This window comes from Falco punctatus, assembly GCF_963210335.1.
Source record: "Falco punctatus genome assembly, chromosome: Z".
NCBI lineage: Eukaryota > Metazoa > Chordata > Aves > Falconiformes > Falconidae > Falco > Falco punctatus.
In genome coordinates, this window is record NC_137586.1 from 14,516,143 (window position 1) to 14,543,777 (window position 27,635).

The 27,635-nt window shown below is 48.3% G+C and overlaps 1 protein-coding gene across 4 annotated transcripts in view; it reads right to left on the bottom strand.

Moving 5' to 3' along the window:
* Positions 1 to 26,797, bottom strand: part of GDNF (glial cell derived neurotrophic factor) — a 52,236-nt gene extending 25,439 nt beyond the window's left edge. Inside the window, exons 1-2 of one of the 4 annotated variants that reach the window (XM_080372160.1) lie at positions 16,555 to 26,797; positions 15,098 to 15,196 (exon numbers count right to left, since the gene is read on the bottom strand). In XM_080372160.1, coding sequence (XP_080228286.1) covers positions 15,098 to 15,170 — 73 coding nt within the window. In that variant the 5' untranslated portion in view covers positions 15,171 to 15,196; positions 16,555 to 26,797. Of the gene's footprint in view, positions 1 to 14,998; positions 15,197 to 16,554 lie in introns of all 4 variants that reach the window. The other 3 variants (XM_080372158.1, XM_080372161.1, XM_080372159.1) reach the window with 3 other exon arrangements.
* Between the last annotated feature and the right edge of the window lie 838 nt (positions 26,798 to 27,635).

Here is a 27,635-nt window from a genome sequence, read left to right on the forward strand (position 1 = left end):
CTTTAAACTTCCCATGGACTAAATCCCTCAATGTGATCTGCTTTAGTGAATACAAAGATTTAATGGAGGGTCAGGCTGTCAGGAGCCTGTGTGTAGGTGCCCTTACATTGTATTACTAATGATTGTCTCTTAAATATATGAACTACATTGCAGTATTGAGATTTATTTTTTTCACATTTATTGTGCCAAAAATCAAGACTTGTGGACTCGCTTCCTTTGCAGTAAGACCTAAGAGGATGCTTCTTTCTGTACTGAACCCCTAAGTGCCCACCCACACAACAGACCAATGCCAAAAACCTGGCCCTGCATGTACAGGAGCTCTGTCTCCAGAAGGACCCCTACAAAGATCCCAGGAACTGCAGACACTGGGAAAGGCAACACCCAGTGCAGTGCACCTGGCCAGGGGTTGGTACCTCCACTGGGCCATGAAGGCTTTCAGCCAGTCAAGGTGCTGAGACAGAAGCAGCTCCTCCGGCAAAGCTCAGCGCTGCATGTCCTTAATGAGCAGACAGGAAATAATTAACAGACAGGAGCCCTAATGAGAGACCAGGCAGCACACTACCCAGCTCATACGCAGTGGTACGGACCCTGGTTAACAGGAGAGAGGAAGACATGAGGCTGCCTCCCACTGTGTAGCAAAGGTGCGCCTTCATATTCTCAACAAAAGCACCAAGTATAGAGGAGATGAGGGCAGCAGGATCTTAATCCTGTTACTGGAAAAACCTGCTGAAACACAGTGCATCTGCACATAAGGAAGAACATGGACCTCTTGGAAAGCAGCCACATCCTAGAGGCCCCTGTCCATGACAAAACAGTGATGGATCAGAGGTATATGGTTTTTCACAGACAGCTCCTGCAAAATCATATAGACTGGTGAAAAAGTAATGAAGGCAGGCAACCTTGTACCCTCACACAATGAGGGTGGCACATGGGAAGCAGGATCCTATAAACTGTAGAATTTGGGACTGGAAGAAGTGAATTACACTTTGTTTTACAGATATCCATGCTAAAGGCAAGAATCTTGCAGACCAGTAACTGTCAAAAGACATGAAAGAGGGATGACTATACAGCTATATGGGACCTGAACAAGGCAGGACCCTGCACCAAGCCCCGTATTCCTGTGACACCAATGGTAAGTGCACCCTTCTTGCACTCCTCCGTCATTACCTCTGTAGCAGGTACCAAAATACCCGCTATAAGCTATAGCTACTGGAGGCAGGTAGCTTGGATAGATGTTTCTCAGATACACCACCCAGCTCTGCTGCAGGACAGGCTGGCCTGCCTACACCATACGAATGCTGGCTTAGTGAGCAAGGTCCTAGTCAGGGCAATAGGTGGGCTACTTTCCTTAACAGCAAGAAGATACAGACACCTTGCTAGACTCAGTCAAGCAAGATGACCCACATGGAGCTGGCATAGCCCTCACTGTTCAAGTACAAGCTTGGCCCTGCAACAGGCACAGATGGAGAGAGGTTTGGCCCAAGGCACTTGTTGCTGCGGGACTGGGTGGTTTCTAGGTTTCTTGCACAGGAGCTAGGTTTCTTAGATTATAACCCAATAAGGGAAGGATGTGGCTCTGAGGAGATGGCTCTAGCTGTGCCATTCTCCACTCTCACCTTCAAATAACTGCTCTCATACTACTGTGACTACCCCAGCCCACACCTCTGTCACATGCTCCTGGCCCACCCCTTGTAGCAACAGTATGACACAATGAGACGTTGGCTATGGAGAGTAAAACACAACTGTCAGGGAAACATACGAGGGTTTACTGAAATTCATGTAATGGTCAACCATCAGGAAGGGGACAGAAGATTGTTACAAGGAAACCCAAACTATATGTGGAGATTCTCGTTTGCAGCCTTCAGCCTCATACTTATCCCAAGCCTGGTATGCTGCCAGTGGGGCAAGAGGAGTAAGTATCCCCCACCTATGAACTGAGAAAAAAACCTGTGGATTACCTGAAAATATAACAGCCCAGCTAGGCACACCATTTTTTTAAATGGCCTGCAATTCAGGTGCAAAAATATCACCTATCCCTGCAACAGTGCTATATGCAGGAGTCTGCTTTGGTTAAACATTAATCAGACAGTTGTAGGGTTCAGGCATTGTCCTGCCCAAGCCAATCCAAGCATGCTCTGGAGCAGAGAACAAGAGGGGAAAAGGCCCATGTTCCGGACTGTGCCCCTACTCAGAGCCCATGCTGACATCTGCCCTGGTTCATGTGCGATGACTGCCCTGGCTGCACCAGGGGAGCTAATGTTGCTGAGAAACTTCTGTGCTGTGAGTGGCCTGTGATATTCAGGGTGGAGGAAACACGCCACAGAAGAGCCTTAAGTAACGCAGCAGCACGAGGTGCCTACACTGCAGAAGGTGGAAACGGTAGGGCGAAAAGTAGATCAAGTAATCAAGCATATCCAACTAGAGGAACCCTACCTACACACATGGACTTGCTGCAGCCAGAAAATGGGGTAAATAGCTGCACTACTGATCCCACTAATCTCGCTGGAGCTCTAATACAAACCATGAAGCTATCCAAGCTGTAACTTGGGTTGAGGTGTGCGTAGCCAATAGGTCTAACAGAGCCAGGGTTCCTTGCCCAGTTCATTCTCTATTGCAACATCAGACCACTTGGAAGACTCACTGGGAGGGATGCCAGCACTATGAGTAAGATGAATGCCAATTTTATGTCTCCAGGGTGGACTTCCCCTTCAGCCCAGGTGACTGGAAAATATCCCAAGCAGATATCCAAATCTACTGAGAGAACTCCTGCAGTGAACCCCCTGTATTTGGAGATTACATCACTGGAGGAGACACAAGACATGTGGGTGGTATTAGGGAACTGGTGGGAACAGTAGGCACAGAGCTGCTCTCAAGAAAATGTGCTGGACCTATTGACCCTAGCTGGTATCTGCTCACCCACAACTGCACACAGTTACGCAGTTTTGTGGGTGCACCCCATCGACACAATGGCAACTGCATTACTGGGCTACTCAGTGAGTCCTTACAAGCTGCTGTAAGCAACAATACCCTCTACCTGTGGATCCCCAAACTAGTCATGATCAATGCAACGATGGCATTGATTCTGGCAGCTTCCGACTGGACTGCCAACATACCCCAAGGCTGCTTCCAAAGCCTAGCACTGTTTGAGGAACACATCCAGTCCCCACAATCAGCCCGCCTCTGGCTGCTACAGCTCTGAATTGTTACACCATCCCACAAAGCCAAGTTTCAACACACACTCAGTGGCACGGTCCTGTGCTTTCAGCGCTGCGTCAAGAGCAGCTGGAGCCACTAACCACTGAACACGGAGCCAAGCAACAGGGCTCATACTGATTGTATGTGGCTTGGTGCTAATTTTCTACTGCTTAACGAAGCATAGCCGTCAGCATGACTACAAACAGTGCTAGGAGTGGCTCTCAGGGGTCTGAAGGAAACCTTGGCAGCCAGGAGTGAAGTGAGAGTTGACTTAGCAGCCTATGCCAAGGTGCCAGTCATGACTTAGCTGGGATATTCAGCTGTCCAATAAGTATGGACACAAAGTGCTGTAAAAAACCATTGAAATAAGACCCTGGGCAACCAAGTGGAAATGCCAGCATTAACACCAACTGTGACAGGCCGAAACAAGGCAACAGAGGTAGGTGCTGAGGAAGCTACCACCAGACATCACACATGAATATGTAATAACCACTGACCAAGGACTAAAGACTGTAAAAGGCTAATGGACAGAAGGGAAGGTGGAGAAGACCGACAGCAGGACCACCCCATCCTGACAGGCACTTGGTAGATGTGCTCCAGGGATGCTAGGACCTCTCTGCACCATAGCTACCACGTGCCAAGCACTTGTTTAGCCTCTGCACTGTGGTAAGTGCTGCTGGGGATGAAGAGGGTCCTGAGCTCAGCTGTGTGGCCAGGGAACACCACTGGACTCATATGGGTCTCCTTGGCACCAAATGCTGCTTTGTAACTGAAGAAAGGCGCTTGGCTGAGAGGTACTTAGTTAACCCTCTGCCTCCGACACTGTTTAGGAAAGTTTATAGTCTCAGAATGAAGGTTAAAAGCCTGGTAGTTTTGCTTTTCTAATACTGCATGGACCACGCTAACCTGATCGTGCAGCAGACAGAGCCTTCCATGGGGATTTCACACCCCTGGGAGAAGCACATATTATCATCCCTTCCTGTAACATACACATGCATACACACAAACTGTGTGGATTGCAATTACACATACACAGATACAACTTTATCTAATTATACACGCACATATTTTTTCAAAACAAACTCGTTTACTGACAACATTTGCCTTCTGGTGGAAAAGCTGAGAGAACAAACATGACAGATGCCTGTCACACCGCACAAAGTGCCAGCAGAAAATGCTGAGATACTATGGCAATAGAAACAGTTAAGATCTCTGAGCAGTAGTCCTTCCCTCAAGCTCCAGGGTGTGAAGGAATTAGAATTTGAAAATCCAAAGCCACCCAGGATAGGACAGGATGGCATGGGATATGTTGGCACGGGATAAGAGAGATGGGATAGCCCACGACAGCATGTGTTCAGTATAGGTTACCAAAGGTTTGCTCACACATGTGCTGCACCTCAAAGCCGGTGTTTCCGAAGGGAAAGAACAGTATGTCCTGGAAATGTAGAATCCTCCCTCAGGGAACACAGGCTCTCTGTGTATCTTGTTCACAACACGGGAAAAAGGCTAGCAGACCCCCTTGGGGCAGTGTGGGGGGCTGAGCCCCACCACTTAGGACTATGGTGCCAAGATTGGCACAAAGTCATGAGGTTTTGTTTGGGTTTTATGTCATATTTCTGGAAGCTGTTTCCTGCCTGTCCATCTCCCTAGGGAAATCCCTTGAAGGCAGTCTGCACGTGGGCACGTGCACACATTTTTGCATCACCTCTGTCTATCGCCACGCCAGCAGGAGTGTGGGGTAGGAAGCAATGCCTGCGGGAGCTGCAGCCAGCACGTGTGTTCTACTCCCACTCATCTCACTGTCCTGCAGCCCCCTTCCACCTTCTTTCAGTGCTGTGCCAAGGACCTGACGATCCAGGCAGGAATGGGCTAAGCCTTTTCCTCTGGTGGCAACCAGAGCGTGAGTCTGCTTTCTAGCACTGGACTGTCAAGAGTAGGGGGTATGGATGGCAGTCCCTGTGCCAGTCTGCCTCTGGGCACTTTCTCTGTCTCCCATGTCCAGCTAAATCAGGGCTCTCAATCTGTCAGGAGTTTCTCTCATGACCCAAAAATGAATAAGAAAGCAAAGGGAAGAATGAAACATCACAGGACTGGTACACATGGGAACCTAGGAGTGACCAGGCTGGGGGCAGAGTTGGTGAACACCAAATGTCCAGAACTCCAGGAGCCAAACAAAAAAAAAAAAAAAAAAAAAAAAAGAGAAACGAGACTCACTGAAAATACTAATTAAAAAAAAATATAGAAAATTGCATCTTCTGCTTGCTCTTGGCTTGCTTTCTGAACCTTTAAGGTACACTCAGATCATAGTTTTGAGCCAACCTCTTGGGTTAGGAATGTCGCTTTTGAATGCAAACTGAAATTCTCACCTCAGTGCTGTTCTCTGGAAACTGAAGCTTTGACCTGCCTGTCCCTGAGCACAGTCCATGTCCCCTGGACACTGCATGAGCTGGCAGCATGTACCGGCACAGGATCCTGCAGCCAAACACCCATTGTGGTCCCCACTGGCCTCTGCAGAAAGCCACCCTGGAGCTCTGCTTTTGGCATACAGGGAAATATGCCTTCCTCCAGGCATCTTCCCCGCTGCAAACCCCCCAGAAACTGCCTTTGCATTTCTAATTAATTAGAGACACTGTGTGCCAGCAGGACCGGGATCTGATGCCTGTGCTTTTTGGAAGAATAAATTGTACAGTGTTCAGATGTTCAGATAGACATCTACAAAAAATAGGTCTAAACAAATATCCAAACCGATCTCGTCACATTCTCAAGAAAACAGTCTCCATTAAGGAATTATGGACAATTTATTTCTGCCTGTTCACATGTGACCACAATTACATTTTGTAAAACTAGTCCCTTGATTTCACTAGCAACAGATTTATTTTAAAGCCGAATAGTCCCCCGCAGTGGCAGTAACCCAGCATGGTAGAGCAAGAAACCCTCAGTTCATACCTGACCACAAATTGTTTTCAGTAGGAACAGATGGATCTTCAGCTTTTGAGAAAAAAATCCAGTTACTCATTTTGGTGCCTGGTTATGGATTTAAAAGGCTAGCTACAGTCTCTCCTGACTATGCAGTCTATTATGGCTTACAAGAAAAGCTTAAATTCTATTAATTGCAAAATAATAATTTACGTAAGTGGGTTTTCCTTTTTTTTTTTTCCTTTTTTTTCCTTTTTTTTTTTTTTTTTAATCTCATAACACATGATATTTTAAATTATTTGAAACTTTGTACTTTATAGACTAGTTTTCCATACTGGTCTTGGGAAAATGTAATCACATCAATGCAGTGTTACATTGCACTTCGCATATCCTGAGTAAAAGTGATGTAACAGAAGTCACATAGGGTATACTCAAAATGATAAAATTTGGGTTTTGTTTTATATTGTACCTTTTATGCATGTGTTTGTGGCAGTGTATAGTTACTATATCAAAACATCAGGCCAAACATTTAGCAGAATTGCCAGGATATTTCACTTAAGCACAGCTGTTGTTCAATTAGAGAAATCCAAACAGCAGCATTCAGACTCTAGTTTAAAGTACAATTTCAAAGTTCAAGGGGGTTAATCCAGCCCATTATAGTGGTAAATAATATTTAGAAAATTCAGATCCAGATATGTGTGAGGGTCAAACGTCCCTTTTTCAAAAACAGTTCTGGTACTTTAATCTGGGCCCTTCATGATTAAAATATTTTATTTCCTTTCTTTCCTGGTTATTTTTTAAGTTTCCTCCAAAGTTATACTCACAAAAACACACCCTGTCCAAACATAGAATGTCTTCATCTCACACCACAAAGGTGTACTTTAGGAGGCCCTCAGAGTAACCCATTTGCAGAAGCGCAACCTTAGCAAGGTTAAAGTCACCAATCTGATGATCATTCTGCTTTGCAAAGTAAACCAGCATCAACTGTGGTGGGAATAAACTATTTATTTCATTGAAAATGAAGTATTTTTCATGAAAAACAAAGCCTATCATGCAGGCATCAAAGCAAAGAAAGGTGTTAGAAATAGTTATGCTGAAAGGTTTTCAGGATTTAAACAATTAAAGTATCACCTCTCTGAGGTATGACTTCGCTTTTGTGCCTTGCATGAAAATCCATGGGGCTAAGGGTGAAATGGAAACCAGTCAGTTGTGTCCATTAGCAAACAGAGCATCAAACACACCAGGGGCAGCTCAGCTTTAAATGTTTAATACAGTTCTGGTTCACTACCTCACTCCCTGCCTCACCAGCTCCCAGGACATGCTGCACCCTCCTGCCTGACTCAGAGAGCCCTTAGAAAAGGAGCCTCTGTCAGTGTCACTTACCTCTCATCAAGGTAAAGTGCTAAACGACCTGGAGGATGACTCCGGGGCCACTCACACCAGTCAGGTGTGGTAAGGCAGCACTAGAAAAAGACACAGGGTTAACCGACCTGGTGTGCTTGCTCCTGATGGAGCAGCCAAGTTTTGTGCTTGTAGCTTGCTAGCTAACCCTGCCACTTCCCATGTGTTGGTCATAATGACAAATCTGCAGAATATTTTGTACTTTTGCACTGCCAGTCTTGGCACTATCTCCCCTTGCATCCTTTGCCTGCTTTCTCACAGGTATGAAATCCTTCATTCCCACCAGAAGATTAAAAGGGAGAAACAACAGGACCATTATAATTACTGCCAGCTGGAGGAATTCCCTGAGAGCAGGGGGAAACAGCGAGGTCAGATGAACTGGGTGAAGCAAAGGAAGCCGCCTTGTGAGCTGACCTGTCCGAAGAGTTTCTTGCTTTTCATCCAGTCCAGGTGGGGTTGCTCACGAGATGCTGCCTGACTCTGAGGTGGCACCTGGGGTCGGGCCCCTCCCCTGGCCTCTCTGGGGTGGGCAAAGGAGTGTCCCATCTGGTAGTCAAGCAGCAAAGGAGAAGCAGGAGGATGTGGTCTTGCCTGTGATGCAAAGCTTTGGAAAAACAGCTCTGAGGCACTAAGGAGCAGACGGCTTTCCAGCGGTCGCTCTCGAGGTTTTGTGACAGTCCCTGTGGCAGCTGCCAGAAGCCTGCCTGCACTAGGGCCTTGTTGTATGAGGCCGTGTGGGCACCTGAGCACCCACGGAGCAGTCTCTGCACCTGAAGTTATGGCATAAAGAGTGTAAAAGGAGAAAAAGGAAAAAGTGGCAGTGTCCTGTCTGGAGCTAGTGACAGAGCAGGAGACAAACCCGGGCAAGGCCTGTTGTCTCCTCAGTAAGTTCTTGTACCCCTGCAAATCTATACCACACTGAGTAAATATCCAGCCTCCCAGGTAATGTTTTTATGTTTATGCTTAGTTATTTGGTTCTGTCTCTACCCTGCAAGAGCCTCAAATGAGTATGAATGAGTGGGTCCTGAAACCTGTGACCTCTATTAGCGAGAGAGCATGCAGCCAGCTAACAGGCACGGTACTGAGAGTTTAATGGAGGAAATACTGTCAGTAACAAAAAAGTAATTAAAAAAATTATCTTTAGTATCCCTGGTGCAGAAGTGATCCAGCCCAGCCCTTGCATGACATCAGTAAAACCCCACATCGGTCATCCAGCCCCACTTTAGTGCCAGCTCACTGAACAGCAATGGTATTCCTAAATAAATAACAGCAACTGTTCCCAGGCTGCCTGTGCTCTTACATTGCATCTCCTGTTGGGTTTTAGGAGTGCTCCCAAGGAACAACACAGGCAGCAGGAAGGGACCCTATCCCAGTCTCTTCCCTGGGATTAGTAAAGTGGAGCCATCTGGGCAAAACCATGGCTGATGTCCCTCCTGTGGCAACCTCTGCTGCTATCAGATTTTGATCTGACCTATAAATAATACCTGCTTTTCCCCTGTTGCCTTTCGCTACCTGCATTTCCATGCATTTACAATAGGAACAATACAAAAAGTTTCAATCTTGCAGTTTGGAAATGTGATTATTATAATAAACAGTCCCTGGCTCTAGAGCAGAGGTGTTGCTACCCTGCTTCAGGTCTTATGTTGGGATGTGTGGATCATGGTCTGCCAGTGCGGCATGTGCTTGGAAAAGCTAGGTCCTTCCCAGCCGTTACACTGGATACACACTTCCCTGTTGGAAACTTCCTGAGTAATGGCTGATTTTGCCGAAGAGGTCTTACACGCTTGGGAAGGGAGCAGAGGTAGTCCAGATGTTTTTAGGTAGCTTGTTAGTTAAAGGGGATATGACCAGCTTGCCTCTGAAAATGCGGCCACCCGAGAAGTTCTGGCACACCACTTTTAACACTGCCTGGCCACGATGCAGGAAAACAAGTGTTTTGATTTCAATGTTTGCTTCTTTTGAAGCTTATTCCTGTTCAATAATCATTGAAGTATTAGTACAAGTCCCACTGACTTCAAAAACATGTATCTGCAGGTTTCAGTTTAAGTGTTGTACCAATACATACAGCCTAAATACCTGCTAAGTCTTACAATGTGGCTTTACTCCTTAAAAAGAGTGCTGATATTTGAAATGCCTCACGTAATTGATTTTCTGTCCTTGATCTTCAAACCGGACATACTGTAACGCATATTTTGTGTCTTCATGCTTTGTTTGTACCTGTCTCAAATCTTTTTGATTCTGTTTTTTTTTCTTCTCTTTGTAATTAGGACTGGATTTCCAAGAATCATTGAAATCTTCCCTTTGGTTCACCTTACCAAATACTACTTGATCAGAAATTACAGCTGGTTTTGTCAAAAATGACCATTCTGCAGTGTCAACCACTCTACCAGCACTAATGTGACAGTGGCCTATTACTTGTCATTAACTTACTACCTCACAAGTATGAGAATCCACAAGTGTGGTTACGTGGTGTTTGGCCTAGGTACTACAAATTTTAAGTTGCAGATGCTTGATAGTGTATGTGGGGGATGAAGACTGGATATTTGCACTATATGTTCCATCCCTGATCATCTGCAGTTGTGGGGAATAAGACCTGATGACCCCAATGGCTTCTCTCAGCCTCTGTAACTTTAAATGTTTCAAACCTACTTACAGTCCTAATCAGGAACAGTATAATTTACAAAGACAGCACAACTTATGAATCTGAGGATGCTCTTCTAGTGCAGAAATAACGCCTTCCCCATCAATTCATCAATAGTCACTACACAGCTGAATTCTTCAGATTTTCAAGAAGTGGTTTGCAGCTTTTTGTCTGCAGGCCACGAACACAGGGATTTCTAAAATGTATTGAAAAGGCCTATAAATGGTGACCAAAAAAGGCATATTCAGGCATATTATCTAGCAACCCACACCTACAACACATCTAAAAGGACCCACACTTTCAGTGGCAAATTTCTGAGGTTCCTAAATTGAAAAAGCAGTAGAGAAGTAAAACTTGAAAAAAGGACAAATCTTAAAATGAGAATAAAACCATATTTTCCTGCATTTCACTCCTCCCCTCGAGTCCTAGAATACCCTTCACAGAAATATATTCAGTATTTACACCTGAGACTGCTGAGAAATCAGCTTCTAGGGCTACATGCAGCTGGCTTTAACCAGATGGGTCCTGTTCTTTTTTTGTCCACAATTTTGCTCATGAATGGGCAATCTTGAATGCTTGAGATTTCTAAATGCCTAGATAACCTGGGCATGACCATGCAAATGAACTTTACTATATATATGCTGGCCCAGGGACACAGGCATGCTTGGTCTGACACTGGCTGGATGTACCGGCTGTACTGGATACGCACAGATCAAATGACGCAGTGTGGCACCTGCTCAGTGTGGCAGATACCTCTCCAGTGCACTGGATTTACTGTGCATAGGCAGGTTACCTCTGTAGCTTCTGGCCGTCTTAGACTAAAACACATGTGCCACACCGTAGGTGTGTTGAGCAGGAAAGCCTGGGCAGAAACATGAGAATTCTGGTTCGTAACACTGAATGTGCCTCATAAATATTGTAGGGAAGGAAATGCACTTGACTGGAAGTTTAATTTAATACTGGTTATGCCTTAGAGAGTCCTACAATATCACTGTTTATTCTAGATACTTTCCATATTAGTTGATAATGTTGCAGCTAAATACAGTAACTTAACATTAAAAACCTCTTAGCAGGCGTATGAAGAATTTTTAACAGAAGTGTAATGAACACATACCACAGTGTGTTACAGCATAACAAACATACTGAAGGAGCTCCAACAATGCATGACCATCCTCAGTAGCCACAGAGTAACTCAGATGTTATAACACCAAAAAACCACTTTTTCCTCCTGTTAGAAGGGAAAAGCTCATGGTGATATTTTTCATTTAATACTACATGCTTACCACTAATTCTTACTAAAGATGCTCACTTGATCAAAAGATTATATATCATATCCTGGACCTTAGGATACTCCAGTCCTCACATACATGTTGATTATGGCCATACAGTGGCAAGCAGTTTTATTCACTGGGAATTGCAAATAAGTCAAACCAAGTGTTTGGCTTCCTTTGCACTGTCATGTTTCCGAAGCTGCTGACTTAGTATTTTGTTTATAATAATTTAGTTTATATTTGTCCTGTTTGCAGTTGCTATTTAAACTTATGGCGTCCTTCCTCCAGCAGACTGAAGCAAGAGGGAAACAAAGAAAGGGTTTTCTAGCCTTACAAACTCTACAGCTACTCTTCTTTGTGTGAAATAAGCTATCCTATGAGCACTGATGTCTAAAACACCTATAAACACTGGATTCATGTCAAATGAACTGCATTTATGCAGGCCAGCTACCAGTCCACTGAAAAATGCAGAAGCATGCAATTGCCAATACCCTTTGCCATCTCTAATTACTGCCCTGAACAGCAAAGGTCAGCACATTACACCTGATCAGCCCAGAAGGTTAGGACCTTGCCTGTAGGCTGGAAGGAAGGAAGGTTTCCAGCCAATCTGAAAGGAATGGGGTAACATCAGGTGACCTCAGTGCACTTTGCAGACAAATCAGTCCCGCCAAATAAGAACACAAAAAGGCGTCAAGGGCCTGGGAAAACAGATCTGTGCTCTAGCAAGGTGTTTGGCCCGTCCCTAGGAGTGGGACATGATCTCACAACCCTACTAACCCCTGCTGCAAGCAGTGCATGGCAGACCTGACCTCTCTGGAGTAAAAGCAATGCACACCTTGGAGCACAATTGCTACTCCCCACTCAGCCTCCACAGGGATTGTTTCAGAGGAGAGCAGTGCACTGCTCTTCGAATGAACACAGCACCCAGTCCTGCTCAGCACCCCCACTGCCCCATGCAGATAAGCCGAAGTGGGTGATGACAGTGCTCCCACCGCTTCATGAGCTGCCTCCTGCAAAGGCCCTAGGCAAAACAGATGACCAACAGCACCCACAGAGACATTAATACACAGCAAGTCCACCGGCAGATGGGAGGAGGAGCTGTGAGCATGCCTGCATGCTTGTGGCGTACTGCACTCTTCTCATGAGGGAAAGCCCAGAGAACACAGGGAAGCCCACATGGTGTAGACATGACTCCTCTTGCATACATCGTTATGTGTCTTTCATGTGTTGAAGGGTGCGTGCCACCAAATGGTAAGCAGAGAGAAACAAGTATGTTAAAGACGCTGATGGTGATGACTTGAACAAAGTGCTGCTGTGGCAGGAAGACAGCGAAGTGCTGGATAGGATTGGCCTCATGGGCTCTGTTTGCAGGCTGTTCTCCAGACACCACACACCTTTAAATCAACTAAAAGCAGTGTAAAAGTGGATCAAAGTATTTCACTGCTCTCTTACAGCCGCCTTTCTGCAGGTCTCCACTGACTCATCCAACTTGGCAACATAGCAAAGAGTTTCTGACTTTCAGGCATGGGTGATGCGTAAACAGCTGCCATGCAACCACCACAGGAACTCCCTGGGTTTTCCCCAATTTCTGTTGTGAAGAACAGCACTTCTTACTCTCCCCTCACAGTCAGGCCCATTTATTTGTGATCCGCAGGGTTAAGAGATGGAGACCAAACTACTGGCCCTTTCTCAAATGACTATCCTGGGCAACAACCTGCAACCCAACTCTGCTTGGCAAAGCCTATGTCTGTGTCCTGCAAACAGAGATATCTGGAAGAGGCTGTCTATTGATACTACCATAGCTCAAGTAAAACACAGGTAACTTGTTTCTTCCCACTCCTTGTCTACCCAATCCACGGGGGGGGGGGGGGGGGGGGGCGGAAGAGGCAACAGTGAGAAATTTCAGACACCGGGAACAGAGAAGACTGCTGCTGCTGCCTGACCCCTTGAGGTGCTGCAGACAAACCAGCTCACCAGGAACCATATTCCCAGAAGTGAGTTTCAAGATAAAAAGTTATCATACAAACACTATCACTCTGGAAAGATGGAGTGTTAATGATCTCCAACCCTGCAGCTTCTGCCAGAGCTACAAATTGACTGGCACCACTTTTTCCCTGAGGCTCTTCTTGCCACCAGCGATGCAGCAAGCCTGTGAAGAGGGGACCAGCACAGTGCCTGAAAAGCTGATCTCTGCCTTTTGTAGGACAGTACTTATCCCACCACACAGCTTGCTGTGGAGATCACCACATGTGACAGCCTCCCAGCCCTGGGAGGCTGGAGCCCTGGAAGGAAGAGCTTTTGGCCCACCTCCCTGTGTGGAGGGGCTGAAAGGACATCAGGGGGTGCTGGTCTGCAAGCAGCAGGAGCCTGGGCTGGGACCCACAGAGGTTGCAGCCTAGGCAAGATTCCAGCAGGGGGGTAACATAAGCAAGAAAAAGAAAGAAGACTAAGTGGAGAAGGAAACAGATGTGTGTGCGGAAAAGGAGACGGGTGTTGGGGAGCGGACGGAAGTGGAGTCACAGCATATGATTCCCCACTCAGTGCCTCCATACTATGTTAGCCTGGCTGCTCGTGGAGAAACCAGAGCAGGGCTGCCCACGGCTAGAGCTGCAACAGGCACAGGGAAAAGACATGCTCTAGATAAAGAGATAAAAATGAATCCCAGTTACTGGATTCTGTCTGCATCCTGCAACGAGCTAAACAGAGAGGGCAGAGCAAGGGCAAAGGGAGCAACCTCCAAGCTGTGCCTATGCCTTTGCTGAATTAACATCTCCCAAATTCATGGGAGTATTTTGCCACTTCTTAATGAGTCATATTAACTCTCACTTTAAAAATCCACCAGAGTTAGTTTAACACTCGCATAGCACTGTGAAAATCCTGTATCTGCTATTGTAGGAGACCTATTATTAGCAAGGCATTATTATTATCTGTCATTTGGATTGTAAGCTGTCTTACTGTGAGCTGGTTCATGTGGATTGCTCTGCATGAAGCTCCTAACCCTGCCACTGCTACTCTCCTGTAAATTTCCATGCAGACACACTAATTTCAGGATCAGGATCCAAGGAGGATTTAATGAAACTCAGCAGTCCTACAGGATGAGTACAGTGCCTCCCACCATGGAGCCCCATCTCCGTTAGGACTTGCGCCCGCTGCAGGCAGTGACTAACTGCATTGGCAGGTCTGAGCAGGGAGAGGGAGGTTGAAGCGGTGGCGAAGCAGTTTCAGTGCCTGCCCTGCAAGGTCGATGTATCTGATCCTCCTCTCAGCTCCCCTGCATACAACTAACTTTCCCACCTTTCCAGATTTTTCAACCAAAGGGATGTTATGACTGCTGGGAAGGTAGGGCTGGAGGCTGGGGGGGAGGAGTGGGCATTGCCACTGTAATTGCCAGCACCAGGCTTTGGAGGATGACTTGTTTTGGAGCTGCTGGAGCCAGACCAGAGCCAGTGATGCTGACTGGGGCAGAAGTGGGGTCAGAAAGTGGGGAGGCCATTTCCTCACCCTGATGCCTAGGCAAAGGGGAGCAGGTTTAGCAAGACAGACAGCAGTGGCTACAAAGGGGAATGTTTCTTACAGTCACTGTGCACAGCATAGGGAGGCAGCAGGCTGATGGGGGAGAGATCGTCTTCAGGCCCCTCTACCACTGAAGGGGGCCCCTTGGGAGGCGTCTTACCGGTGGGCAGGGGCGAGGTGGAGACCGTGTTGAGCAGCACCACGCAGACAGCCACAACATCCCATAACTTCATCTTAGATCTCCTTCCAACACGGGCCCCTGGCAGAGAGAGAGGCAGGGTTAGCTCCCAGCTGCTGTGCTCCCCCCCATCCCGCCCCCTCCCTGCCAGGCCTGAGACAAAGGCGAGCAGCCTCACACTCCTGATCAGCCAGGTCCACCCTGGCCAGGCCCAGGGACAGAGCAGGGGGAAACAACCTGTGCTCAGCTTGGCGTGTCATCGTCGTCCCCCCCCCAGTTGCCTCCCAGAGCGAGGGAGGTGGGCTCTCCCCAGCAAGAGGTGTGAGAGAGGGGCAGGCAGGATGGCCTCCAGCCCCTCGCTGCCCAAGCTACCTGCTTTGAGGGATGCTGGCAGGCAGGCCCCAGGAGTCTGTGCCCAGGGGCTTGGGGGTGTGACCGTGTCCCTGTCCTGGCAGGCAGGTCACCTTGTGCTTGTCCTCCTCCAGCACCCAGATGGTGCCAGGGCACCTGTCCCCAGGCTGGGCCAGGGCGGACCGAGCTGATCCGGTGTGCAGGGCTGTGCAGATTTGTTGTGCTACAGGCAAACCTTGCTTTCCCTTTCTGTGTCTTCTCCTTTCCCTCTCCTCCCCTTCCCCCCCCCCCCCTTTTTTTTCCTCTTTCCCCTTTCCTGTCCCCTTCCCAGTCATCTTTCCCTTTCCTTTTCCTCTTTTTCCTTTTGTTTTTCTCTTTGCTTTCCTCCTCACTTGTCATGTTTCCTTCCCCTGCCCTCTTCCTTTTCCCCTCCTTTCCCCGTCCCCTCATCTATTTCCTTTTCCCCTTCTCTTGCCGTTTCCCCTTCCCCTTGTTTCAAGATTTCCTTCTTCATTCCCTCTTTTTCCCCTTTCCTTTTCCCTCTCCTCTTTGTTTCCATCTCCCCTTCCTTTCATTTTCCTCTCCTTTTCCCATTCTTCCGTGTTTCCCTCTCCTCATTTCCTTCCCCTCCCTACTTTTCTTTCTCTCTCTTTTCCTGCTCCTCTTTCTTTTGCCTTCTTCCTTCCCTTGCCTCCTCTTCTCTTCCCCTTCCCTTTCCCTCTTTCTTCTCTCCTCCTCGCTCCCCGCCGTCCCGCCCGCAGCCAGCCACGCACCCGATGCCCGCCGTCCGGGGGTGACGGCTGCCCCAGCCCGGTTCGCCCCGGCGCGGGCGGCGGCTCGGCGCAGCGTCCGGCCCGGGGGGCGCAGCCCCGCTGGGGGGCTCGGTGGCGGCGCCGGATCCCGCGGCGGGCTCGGGGCGCGGCTGCCGCCCGGGGCCCGCCGGCACCCGCCGCCCGGTGCGCGCTTTCCCCGCCGGCCGCTGCCTTCGCACCTCGCCGGGGCCGGGGGCTTCGCGGCGGCGCTGTGCCCCCGGGAGGGTGCCCGCCACGGCCCCCCACCGTCCTCCGCGGCCCCTGCCTCGCCCTCACCTCTGAGCTGGTCTCGTCGGACCCGAGATGGACATTAACGCCGGGGAGCCGAGCGGCTGGACGGGCGGTGCATGTGGGCCGGGTCGGGGTCCGACCGCGGGGACCCTCTCTGCGCGAGGGTGGGGGGGGGCGTATGGAGGAGGGGGAGCAAGGTCGCAAGTCTGGATGAAGGCAGAGGGGAGCCGCCAGCACAAGCCCCGGCGGCCTCCCCCGCCGCCGGCGCAGGTGCGGTGGCCGCGGCAGGAGCGGCGCCGCGGGGGTCTCTGCCCGCTCCGGCCCCGGAGCCACGCTCAGCAGCGGCGGGAGCGGCCCGAGCCGCGGGGAGCGCCGCCTGGCAGCGGGAGCTGGCTCTGGGTGCTGCTTTTGGGACCCTGCCTGGAAATCTGAGAAAGACACTCCATCAACAACTGCGGGGAGTCAGATGAAGACATCAGGGCTCCTGTAACGCCAGCTGGTCCAGCACCGCGGGGAGCCGCGCACCGCTCGGACACGCACGCAACGGCGGGAAGGAAAAAAAAAAAGCCACAAAAAAGCCCCCACCACGACAAAAACCCACCCCAGATCAGGAGGGGAGGAAAAAATAAAAATAAAAAAAAAAAAAGAAAAAAGAAAAATTCAAAGCACCCCCCTCAGCCTGCTGGGAGAATCAGAGGCCGGCGCTGGGATTTGTGGAGCCGGTAGCAGCAGCAGCGAGGCTTCCTCCTCCAGATCGGGGGTCCCGTCGCGGCGAAAGCTTAGATCCAGGCGGGGACCGCGGCGGGAGGCCGGGCCGGTGCCGGGGAGCGCCCGCTCCGGCTGCCCCGGCTGCGCTTGGGCGCGCCCGGCTCCCCGGGCGCCGGCGGGGCTGGGCGGGGGGCGCGGGGCCGGCGAGGCGCGGGGGGCGCCGCACCCGCGGGCGGAGGGAGCGCGGAGCCGGACGCGCGGACGCGGGGGCTTTGCCAGGGCGACTCGGCGCCGCAGATGGATTTATAGGGCCCTTTGGCAGTGACGCGCCCTCCGCTGATTCGCTTTCAGACCCAAACACACGCTGGCCCCCCGCACCGGACCCCGCGGAGCCTCCAAATATCTCCCGGCTGAAGTCACCGGCCCGACATACCGTGGGCTGCGCGGCCGCCGGCGCAGCCCCGCGGCACCCGCTGGCCCCGCGGCGGCGGCGGGGCCCGGCCGAGGTAACCCAACACCGCGTCCCGCCCGCCGCCGCTCCCCGCGCTGCCGCCGCGGCCGGGCAGGCGGAGCGGCGGTGCCGGTGGGGAGGCCGCGCCCTCCTCGCCCCTCGCCGGGCGCAGGTGCCGCCGCCGCGGATCCCCCCGCCGGTGGCCGCGCTCGCCGCTGGCCCCTCCGCGCAGCCCGGCCCCGGCGCGGGGGGCGGCGGGTTGACTCGCCGGAGGCCGCCGCAAAGTCGCTGTAAACAGTCTCGGCTTTCAGCCCTGCGCCGTGTATTTATGACTCACCCAGTTGTCCGGAGGTATGAGGTCCTCATGTCGCCGGTGCTATGAAATTAACGCGGCGCAGCCCGGGCGGGCGGCGGGGGAGCGCGCAGGGCTTGTGCGGCGGCCAGCAGACCGCTCCATGCTCCCTGGGCTCCTGCTTTTTATAAAAAATATATCTTTTGCTTTTAGATATTTTTTTTTGAGGGTTTGGGATGGAGCAGCGAAACTCCTAGGAGACCGGCTCCCTGCCGCAGCCCGCCGGTATAAGCGCCGAGCACCGGAGCTGCGGGGACAGAGGGACCCGCGCTGGGCTCGGCCGGACCGGCGGCAGAGCTGCCCCGAAAGCTGTAACCTGGCTGCGGCTTTGTTTCCGTAGTCCCCCCCTCTCCCCCCCGGGTGTGTGTATGTGTGTGGTTACGGTTGTGCAATTCACATGTGTGCGCACCGGCTCGTCCCTCTTTCCCGCGAAAGGCGAGCAGCCGCCGGGCAGCCCCGCCGGTACCGCCGCCCGGGGGTCCGGCTGGGAGGGGATGGAGGCGCGGGGCGCCGAGCCCCGTGCCCCGGGCACCGCCAGCAGCACCGCGGGCTGCCTTCCCCGAGTCCACCTCTCCTGGGCCACCTCGCCTGCTGTACGCCCCTCTCCGTTTCCCATCTCCTCCCCGCCGTCCCACTCCTCTGTGTATGTCCCGGCCAGCCCAGGCCCCGCAGGGGGAGGATGCAGGAGGCGGGTGGGACCTGCTCCCGCTGCCTGCCCGGGGCTTTCTGCACAGCCCTTGCTACACCCATTGCACCCTCTCTGCAAGGAAGCAGGAGGACCTCAGGCGCGGACCCCACAGCCAGGCGTGTGCACGCCGACAACGCCTGTTTGCTCCTCTTCATCGGTGTGAAATGTACTGAGACCTCCAAGCACCCAGTTCTGGCTGAGATCTCAGGACAGGGGCCTGAGAGGGTCTGTAGAGGGGGTCGTGGTCACCTCACTGGGTGTAACAGGAGTGAGGTGCTATCCCTGTGCCCTCCACCGTCAGAGTACTGAAAGTTTTAAAGATGTGTTTATCGGAAATAGTGTCATCTGGATGGGCTGCCAGGACAAATATTTCTGCAGGAGGCATCTTCTAAGTTTCCATTGGAGGACAAGATGGAGAGATGAACATGAACCTCCTCGTGAAGCCCACTGGGCAGCATGGCGTTTCCATCCTCCTGCTGAGGGGAAATTTCACAACTATCTTCCACTAAATGGGGCATTTGTGATGAAGGGGGCAGCCTTCCTTGGGAATGCGTCCCCCTCTCTACAGGAGCAACAGCTCTGCAACTCAGAAATAATGTCTGAATGGATTACTTCATTAGATTTTCAAAAATGTCAGGCTATTTATTTTTGTATTTGGGTTAAGACTCATTTGCACAGAAGAGATTTCTCATAAGAACAGCAAAATAAAATACCCCCCCCCCCCAAGTTTTCTCCCATTATAAATTTGAAACAGTATTATACTTCATTAATCACTTAAAATTTATCTTTTCTCAGTACAATCTAGTGATAGACACTGGGAATAAAAGTTTCTGAAGTGCGCCCTCTTTACGGACGACAATGGGTGGAGCAATGACAGAACAATCTGCTAAAAAGAAATAGAGTATATGATATCTATACAATAAACACACAGGCATCTGATAAATGCATCTGTTTATATATATACGTGCATGCCAGAAGGGGACAGGAGAAGGCACTACAAGAGGCAGTGGCTGGATTGTCTCAGTGGTACCATTCAGGCTGTGCTACCTCTGCCACAAAGTTGTTTGTGTGTAGCTGTGAGCTGGGTGATAGATGCAAGTGCCGTATGCATCAAGTGCTGTATGCACAGAAAGCCATTCCCAGCTGCCAGCCTGACCAGAGCGGGGCAGGAAGGTTAGAGGAGTGGGTGCAGTGCGGTGCCTCTGTTAGAGGTCAGGAACTGAGACACACGTTGGTTACCGCATTAACATGCAGTGAGATGGAGTCCTGGTATTTTAACTAAAAGACCATTGACTAAACCTTTACTACACATATTGGGTAAAATGAACTCAATGCATTATTTCTTTGCATGCATTTTGTCAGTGCAAAGCCACTAATTTTCTTTAAATAACACCAGGTAATGAAGCCACAGCAGATACTGTGTATCTGTAATGCTGTAGGAGTTTTATTTTTCCTTGCTATTAAAAGCTGCTGAAAGCCCAGTTTTTAATATATGCAGTACTTAGCTCACGTGAACCATAGCAAAAGGAAATGTTATGCAGATGTCTTAGCTGCACTATTAGGATAGTTGAAATAAATGGTAAGTAAACCTGTTAGTTTTTAATCACAAATATAATGTATGTGCCTCTCCCTGCGCCACTGTTGTGAGTCTCTTGGTAAGGAGGGTTACTGAGAGCCCTGTGCACTCTTGCTTCATGGAAAATAAAGTAGCTACTGGAACATTTCTGTAGTCCTGTTAGAAGTTTAAAAAAAGCTACAAAAACTTAAGGATTTATTATATTTTTCTACAGAGATCATAAACTTTTAAGCACAAGTGTTTAGGAGCTGCTTGAGATAAAACTTTTTTTGGTGAAGAAAAAAACCCACAAACCTGCTGTCAGAAAAAAAACAGAAAGAGAAAAATGACCCATTCAGACCTAAATAAAGTGTGTCTTTACATTGTAAAGGTTGCCTCTTTTAAAACAAGCTAAAAAGCTGCTTGACATGATGCAGTATAGTCTCATTTTTTGTTTATATGTGTCAGCATGATGTATAGATCTCTTGAGATGTCAAGCGCTCCATATTGTAATTTCCAAGTTAACTTTGAAATACGAAACATGATTTTCCAGTTGCAGTGTGACTGCTCAGGCAATAAGCGGTTGTTTCTTTGGTGTTAGTAACAGAAGATTGCACTGTTGTTGAAGCAACTGCCCTTGGAAGTCATCTGGGTACCAGGGAAATGCACTGAGCAGCTGCAAGCCTGGGGAAGCAGTCGCATTTTGGGCTACAGGTACCTGATCCTGCATGATGTCAAACACCCTTGGTCATCCCTAGACCTGCACGAAGTCCCTGCAGGGTTGGGCCATTGCATGAAACTCAGTTTTGAGCATTCATTCCCTTTCTTTGATTTAAGGTGATTAAGTTTTGTATGAATTTGTGTGTTTTGGCAATGTGGGTGGCCATTCTGCTCTGCACTGGCATCCAGCACTGGACCTGACATTCCTGTATCCCATGGTATGTGTGTTATGGTGACTTAACTGGTGGGCAAGGGCTGAGACCTTAATTTAGGTAAGAACCAGAGTGAAAATGTGGCAGCATAGGTATCCTGCTGGGCAGTGCAGGTCTGTTGGGGCCCATGAGGGTTTGCTCAGATGCCCAGCCTGTGCTGGAGCTCAAACTACCTGCATTGCTCAAGCAGTCTAGTTAAAGCTAGCGCTAATTGCTGTGTTTATTAGAATTATTGTGAGCCAGTGCCAAGGTTTGTTCTGTAGCCTGGGGGCCAGCTGCTGCTTTTTGACCACATCATTCCCACTCCCTCCCAGAGAGGGTGGCTGCATGCATGTAGCCTTGGGGGTGGCTCCTGGTCCTTATGGACTCCTGCACCCGTGTGGCGATGGGATTGCCTGGCATGGCATGGGCCCCAGCACACCAGAGCCATTCACCCAGTGCAATATTACTGGTGGTTGGGCCTGGCAACATCCCTGGCAGTGTTTGTTTTCCCAGGATATTGCAGCCAGCATGTCTCTGCATGCTTCAGGCAGACCTCCCTGTGTAATGGAAACAAATCCTAAGCAGTGGCTCTTCTCTTGCTGGAGTGCGAGGACAGAAGACACCTTCTTTCTAAAATTGGTTGGAGATATGGCAAATGGGGCTTAAAAGCAACCTTAACTTTTCTTCTCTTTGGGTAGATATTTGCAGAACTTTATTGTAGATACCTGCTTGTATTATTTAACTTGTATATTTATAGGTTAGGTTTATCATGTGATGGAGAACACCGTAGGCAAATTGTGTTTAACAGTTCATCTCAGCAGTGTCCTGTGCCCTAATTCCCCCCACAGGTGAAGTTTCTTTATCCTTTAGGAGGCATTTTTCAGGGAAATACTAGCAGATTAGGCAAAGCTTTTCTGCCAAAGCCTTTCATGCAGTAGTTCTCTAGCAGAAAGCTACTCAAAGGACTAAGGAATCACAAACTCAGGACCTATTCTAGTTGCATACCTCAAAAAGGAGCCTGGTAACAGGTTGTTTTTTGAACTTGCTAATTAAAAGTAATTGTAAACAGCTGTCACATGCTGCTACTGTTTTAATTGGCATTCATCACAGCTGCATTTGTATTATGCTGCCACTAGGATGCTGTTGTATTTGCTCTAATCTCAGAATGTGTCACCTTCTGAGAGATTTGGAGATCATAAAAGCATGAGGGCAACATATTTGTCAGGGTTGAAGGTCACTAATCTGTACTGAGAGCAGCCAAGAGGAACAAGCCATGCAGAGGGACAACTGGAGCAAGCAGTGACATTTTGCAAAAGTGGTGAGCTTTTCCATTTGGATTCTATCTCACAAGGGTTTTTTCCATATTTCTGAATGTGTATTCTCCTGTCAGATGTTAGTGTAGGACATGAGGAGCGCCATTCAGAAGTATTCCCCACCTTGTTAAACTTCTGCCAGGCCAATTTGGTCAAAAAAACCAAACATCCAAACCATCAAATTTTACAAGATGTGTAGCAGAAGCTTGGTTCTTTTGGGTGAACATCCCTCTTAGCCTGTTACTAAGGCTAGGAAGAAGCATCTCAGCGATATGAACGACTGTTGATACATTCAGCAGAATATTTAGCTGTTTGCTTATGACAGACTTGCAGCTGTAACTGCATTGTCCTTGTAAACCACTGGAATGTCAGATAGCAGTGGTTGTCTTTAGCCTGGACATTTAGACAGATGTTTCTGTTAGGGTGAGCAGAAACACATCGTAATTGGGATTGGTTATGACAACAACTGGACTATAAATCTTTTGCTCCTAGCTTATATGTGCTTCATCATGTAGAAACAATTAAATGATATTTTTTCTCTCCTTGTGAATGTGGAATTATGGCAGTGTTTGTTTAAATTTTTTTTTACATAAATTGGTTATAATGTGTGCTGACCATTAGCTTGTAATGCTTCAGCATGCTGGCTTACTTTGGGAAAACTATTACTGAAAGTAGAAACATTTATTCGATTTCTGTGTTCAGGAAGAGGCATTTGTGAGTATACTTTCACAGAGCAGAAGACTTATGACTTGTTACAAATTCAGAGGAAATAGCTTACATGCAAAATGGGTATAATAATGATTAATAGAGCTGTGAATTTACCCATCTGAAAATCTTCATTGGTTAAGAAAAAAGTTCTGAAAACTTGAGGCTGTAATCTGGGGCAAAAAGAAAACTCTCACACTTTATTTATACCAAGTTTCTTTCAAAGTCATTCAGTAGGAGCCAGTCGCTCTTGCTTTGGTTTTTGTGAAGTCTTTGTGTGGATTGTGCAAAGACCTCCACCTCCTTTAGCAAGGAAAAATATCGGTGCTCTTGCCTACATCATATGAGCTCTCCATGGTAAGACTGAAGTGCAACGGTGTGTGTCATCAAAGCCAGGTTAGATGGAGCTTTGAGCAACCCGGGCTAGTGGAAAGTGTCCCTGCCTGTGGCAGGGGGGTTGGAATTAGGTGGTGTTTAAGGTCCCTTCCAACCAAAACCATTCTATAATCTTCAAGGAGGTTCCTCTGAAGATTACATTTAGCATCTCAATTCAGCAAAGCAGTGAAACGTTGACTTTGAGCTAGGCATGATTAGCATACTTAGACACATGCAAACTTCCTGCTGAATTGGTTCCTGGATCTTTAAATGTCTCAGCATGGAGTTATATTTACACTGCTTTTCTGCAGGCGAAGTGAAAAAAATAGTATTAATCAGCAAACTGAAATAGAGTGCAGCCATTTAGGAATGTAGAGGTGAGTAAGTGAAGGAAGGTGTGAAAGAATCCCAAATTCACAGGAATGATACAATCAGTCATTTTTAGGCTGCAAAGAAATGTCAGAAATGTTATGATTTGCAACACAGCTTCTTATAAAAGATAAAAAATCATATTGTATATCTTGGCATGGTAGGATGCTGCAAGACTTCATGGATAACTGTTGGTAGATTTGCTACAAAGGTTTCAAAGTATCTGCTGTCTTAGGTTCATGAAAGTCAATATAAAATCAATATTGGGAACTGCATCTCTTCTTACTCCAGCAATATTTCCATTTGCTTCATTGTGATGACATCCTGGGGGACTGGTTGCCCAGAGTCAGCGTGGTGCTGCTGGATGAGGGACAGTTCCAGCAGGCTTGTGCAAAAGCTATTTCCCGTGGATAATTATCGTTGCACTGGATCAAGTCACCTGCTCATTCCCACTCCCTTTTTTTTTTTCAGATCCTTTCCCAAAATCACTCTTTATCTCACCTGTACTCCCTGAGCCACTCTATCAGGTTTTTCAGAACTTCTGGTTTTGTGGGGGAACGGAAAATAGAAAAGGAAACAAGAATACAGTTTTTTATTTTGTGAGAAGAAAGTCACTCTTGTGCAGGAGTTGTTGTATCATTATTAGCTAAGATCCTAAGGAATTCACTTTTCTGGAAATGGGTAAAAGGGGAGTTTCCCCACAACCTTCCTTTGTTATGTTTCCCTTTGTGTTTTTCTTCTGGGACATTTAGAAAGAAGCCAGGGAAAAACTGGCAGATCTCTTCAGGAAGAGCATGTGATATCATGCTGGGAGCTGTTAAAGGTTGTTTGTTCAAGGAATCAATTATTTTTTGCTTGGTGTGTTTAAAGCCCAACTTGCATTTTTAGATGGGGGAATAAACCTATATTGCAAGACACTTCCTTTGTGTTCCAGACCTTTGCTATAGGAATGGGGGTCAGACGTCAGACTGTGAGGAAAACATGTGAGGAAAAATTCAGTGAGGCTTCAATAAAGTAGCTTTCAATGTGAATTTAGGTTACCCCAAAACATCAACAGACTCCTTAATTCAGAGACATTCCCAAGATATCAAACTACCTGATCCTGAAATCACAGAGCCTTCACCTCCTGACAACCCAGGACACAAGCCCAGTTCTGGCCCCAGTCTTAATCAGAATTTCAGTGACATTTGGCTCCTTTGATGCTCCTTCACAATTATTTGACTGTTTGTGTCAAGATGGCCACAGAAGCTCTCACCTTTCCATTCCGCAATCTTCCCTATGTCACTCTTTCCAGGTGCTGCAAGCAACACCTCCTGCCCGCTATAGGCAACCCTGGCATTGCTTCTTCCCCCTCCCTTTATAGGTTCTCTTCCATGCCTAAAAGCTGCTATGTCCTCCTCTGCCACCCAGTTTTTAGTGTTGAGGATGCTCTCACCAGGGCCAGGAAGGTCTTGTGCCTGGGTGCTGGCAGCTAGCAGGTGTTCAGGTGAGGGGAACCCACTCCTCAGGTCATGGGGGTGCAGGTACAGGTATCGGGCATTGGTCCTCTCTCCTTACAGCTCCAGCATTTACCTCTCTGCTGGCAAAGTAAGATTAAGCAATAATTAAAAAAACAAACAAACAAAACAACAAAACCCCCAAAACAACAACAAAAAATTAGCCCAACCCCACCCCCCCCAACAAAAAACACCCATAAACCCCATGATCTCCTCTCCCCAAAACAAAACAAAGAAACCCCAAAATAACAGAACTGTTTGGTACTGAATCCTCTGAACATGTCACTTCATCTCTGTTCTCTTTATGGGAATTCCAACAGTTCTTATCACATTCCCTACTTTGTACTGAGATGGCTATACATTTAATGAGTTTTTTCTGTGTTTTTTTATGGGGAGGGAGGGACCAGAGGAATAGAAGTAGAGTAAACACAAACAGATCCTTGACAGTAATGCTCTTGGACCATCTTCTGCCCCTTTGATTTTGCCTGATTTTGGGAAAAGCCCAATGAAAGAGGTATGGAGAGAGAGAGAGGGCTTGTGTGAGGGGTGGTGGGGGGGAGAGATTGTAAGAGAAGAGAGGGAGTTGGCTCCCCTCCACCTAACTTTTGGCTGTGGCTTGTGTGCTCTGGTAAGAAGCCAATTCACCACAGGCTTTTTCAGTAGTTCATAGAGGGTATAGCCTCTCCATAGGGCAATTCAGCCTACCTAAGAGACAAGCAGCAGCTCTGTGTCTCTTCACTGACATTAGAGAAAACTAGAGGTGACCATCCTCATAAGAGGCACCGCTGCAAAATGAGCTTGGATGAGAACAGGTCTATAGGATGGGAGCAAAGGAGAGAAGACCTGTTTTCTGATGCTTGGAGGTTCATTGACAGCAGCACTCGGACGTATACTTTGCACACAGAGGATTTGTTCTGTCTCCTGGGCTGGCTGATATAAACACTTGCATCCATATGGAAACACACACACACTTGACCCACAGTGCCTCGTGGCACTGAAAGATATTTTCTCCTCTGGCTCCCTCCCCACAGCTGCTGCTGCTGGGATGGCTTGCCCACCTAATTTCTGAGATATTTCTGGCCTGATTTTTTTCCCCTCTACTCTCCCTGAGCAGTACCCTGGAATAAATGCTCCATTTGTCCTGCCCTTGCTGTGTGCATGCACTTCAAGTGCATATGCAACATGTAGAGAAATTCCTTCCTCCATAATTCCCCAGAGCACAATGGCTAGCGGAGACTTAGCTGTGCTTCTTCTGGCCTCGACTTCACCAGATTTTCTTGGCAGAAAGTCTGCAGGTGGCTTCTCACAGAAGATGTAGCCTGAGGAGGAAGCCTGGCACCAGTGAAAAATGCAGCTCAGGGGCATGGGCACTTGAGCACAGCAGGAAGTATTTAAGAATCACTGAGTTTAATGAACTCTTACTAAGCTGATGATACCTTTGAAGACAAATGCTAACAGTGCTGTTATGAGTATGCTATCTCTCAGGTAAGATTCCCTTGGATGTCAGCACCTGTTTGACAGGCAATGGGAAGTGAAATGCCTTCAGCTTTCAACAACTGGCTGCACAACCATCAAAGCCGAAACAAGCCCTGTGTAATTTCTCTGTCTGCTCTCTGTGTGTCTGTTGCAGCTTATGCTGACTAGGAAATGGGAAACACATGGGAGTAGCCCACCCCCTTGGCTTCATCACAGCTGTATCAGTTTTCCTGCAAGACTTGGTGTTGACTTGGCACAAGCAATTTTAGCAAACTTCAATATAATCCATGCAAGAGTTTTTGTGTCATTTCCAGTCTGTGAAGAGAGACAATGACTGCAAAGGTCTCTCTGAAATGGCTGATTAGTTTTTTGGAAATTTTCTGAAAGCTTGGCTAATAGGTAAGTTTTTACTGTCATCTGTGATCATTAATGATGATATTAAATCCTACTCTAAAACATGGTAAGCCCCTGTATTCCTGGTGTTCTATTCATGAAGAGACCTAACCCCAAACTTCTGTACTCTGTAATGAAGCCTCCAAGATAAGGAAAAGCAAAGCCTCTAAGGACTAACTCTAGACTGACAGCCTGAGGAGCCGGGGACAGTGTTCAGACAAGCTGGCTGATATTTACTGTGAGTGTTCTATTTACTTCCCTGTGGTCTACGGCTTCCCGTGTGTTGGGAAGGTTGGTTGGTTGGTTGTGCCCTGCCTGGCGGGATGCCCCA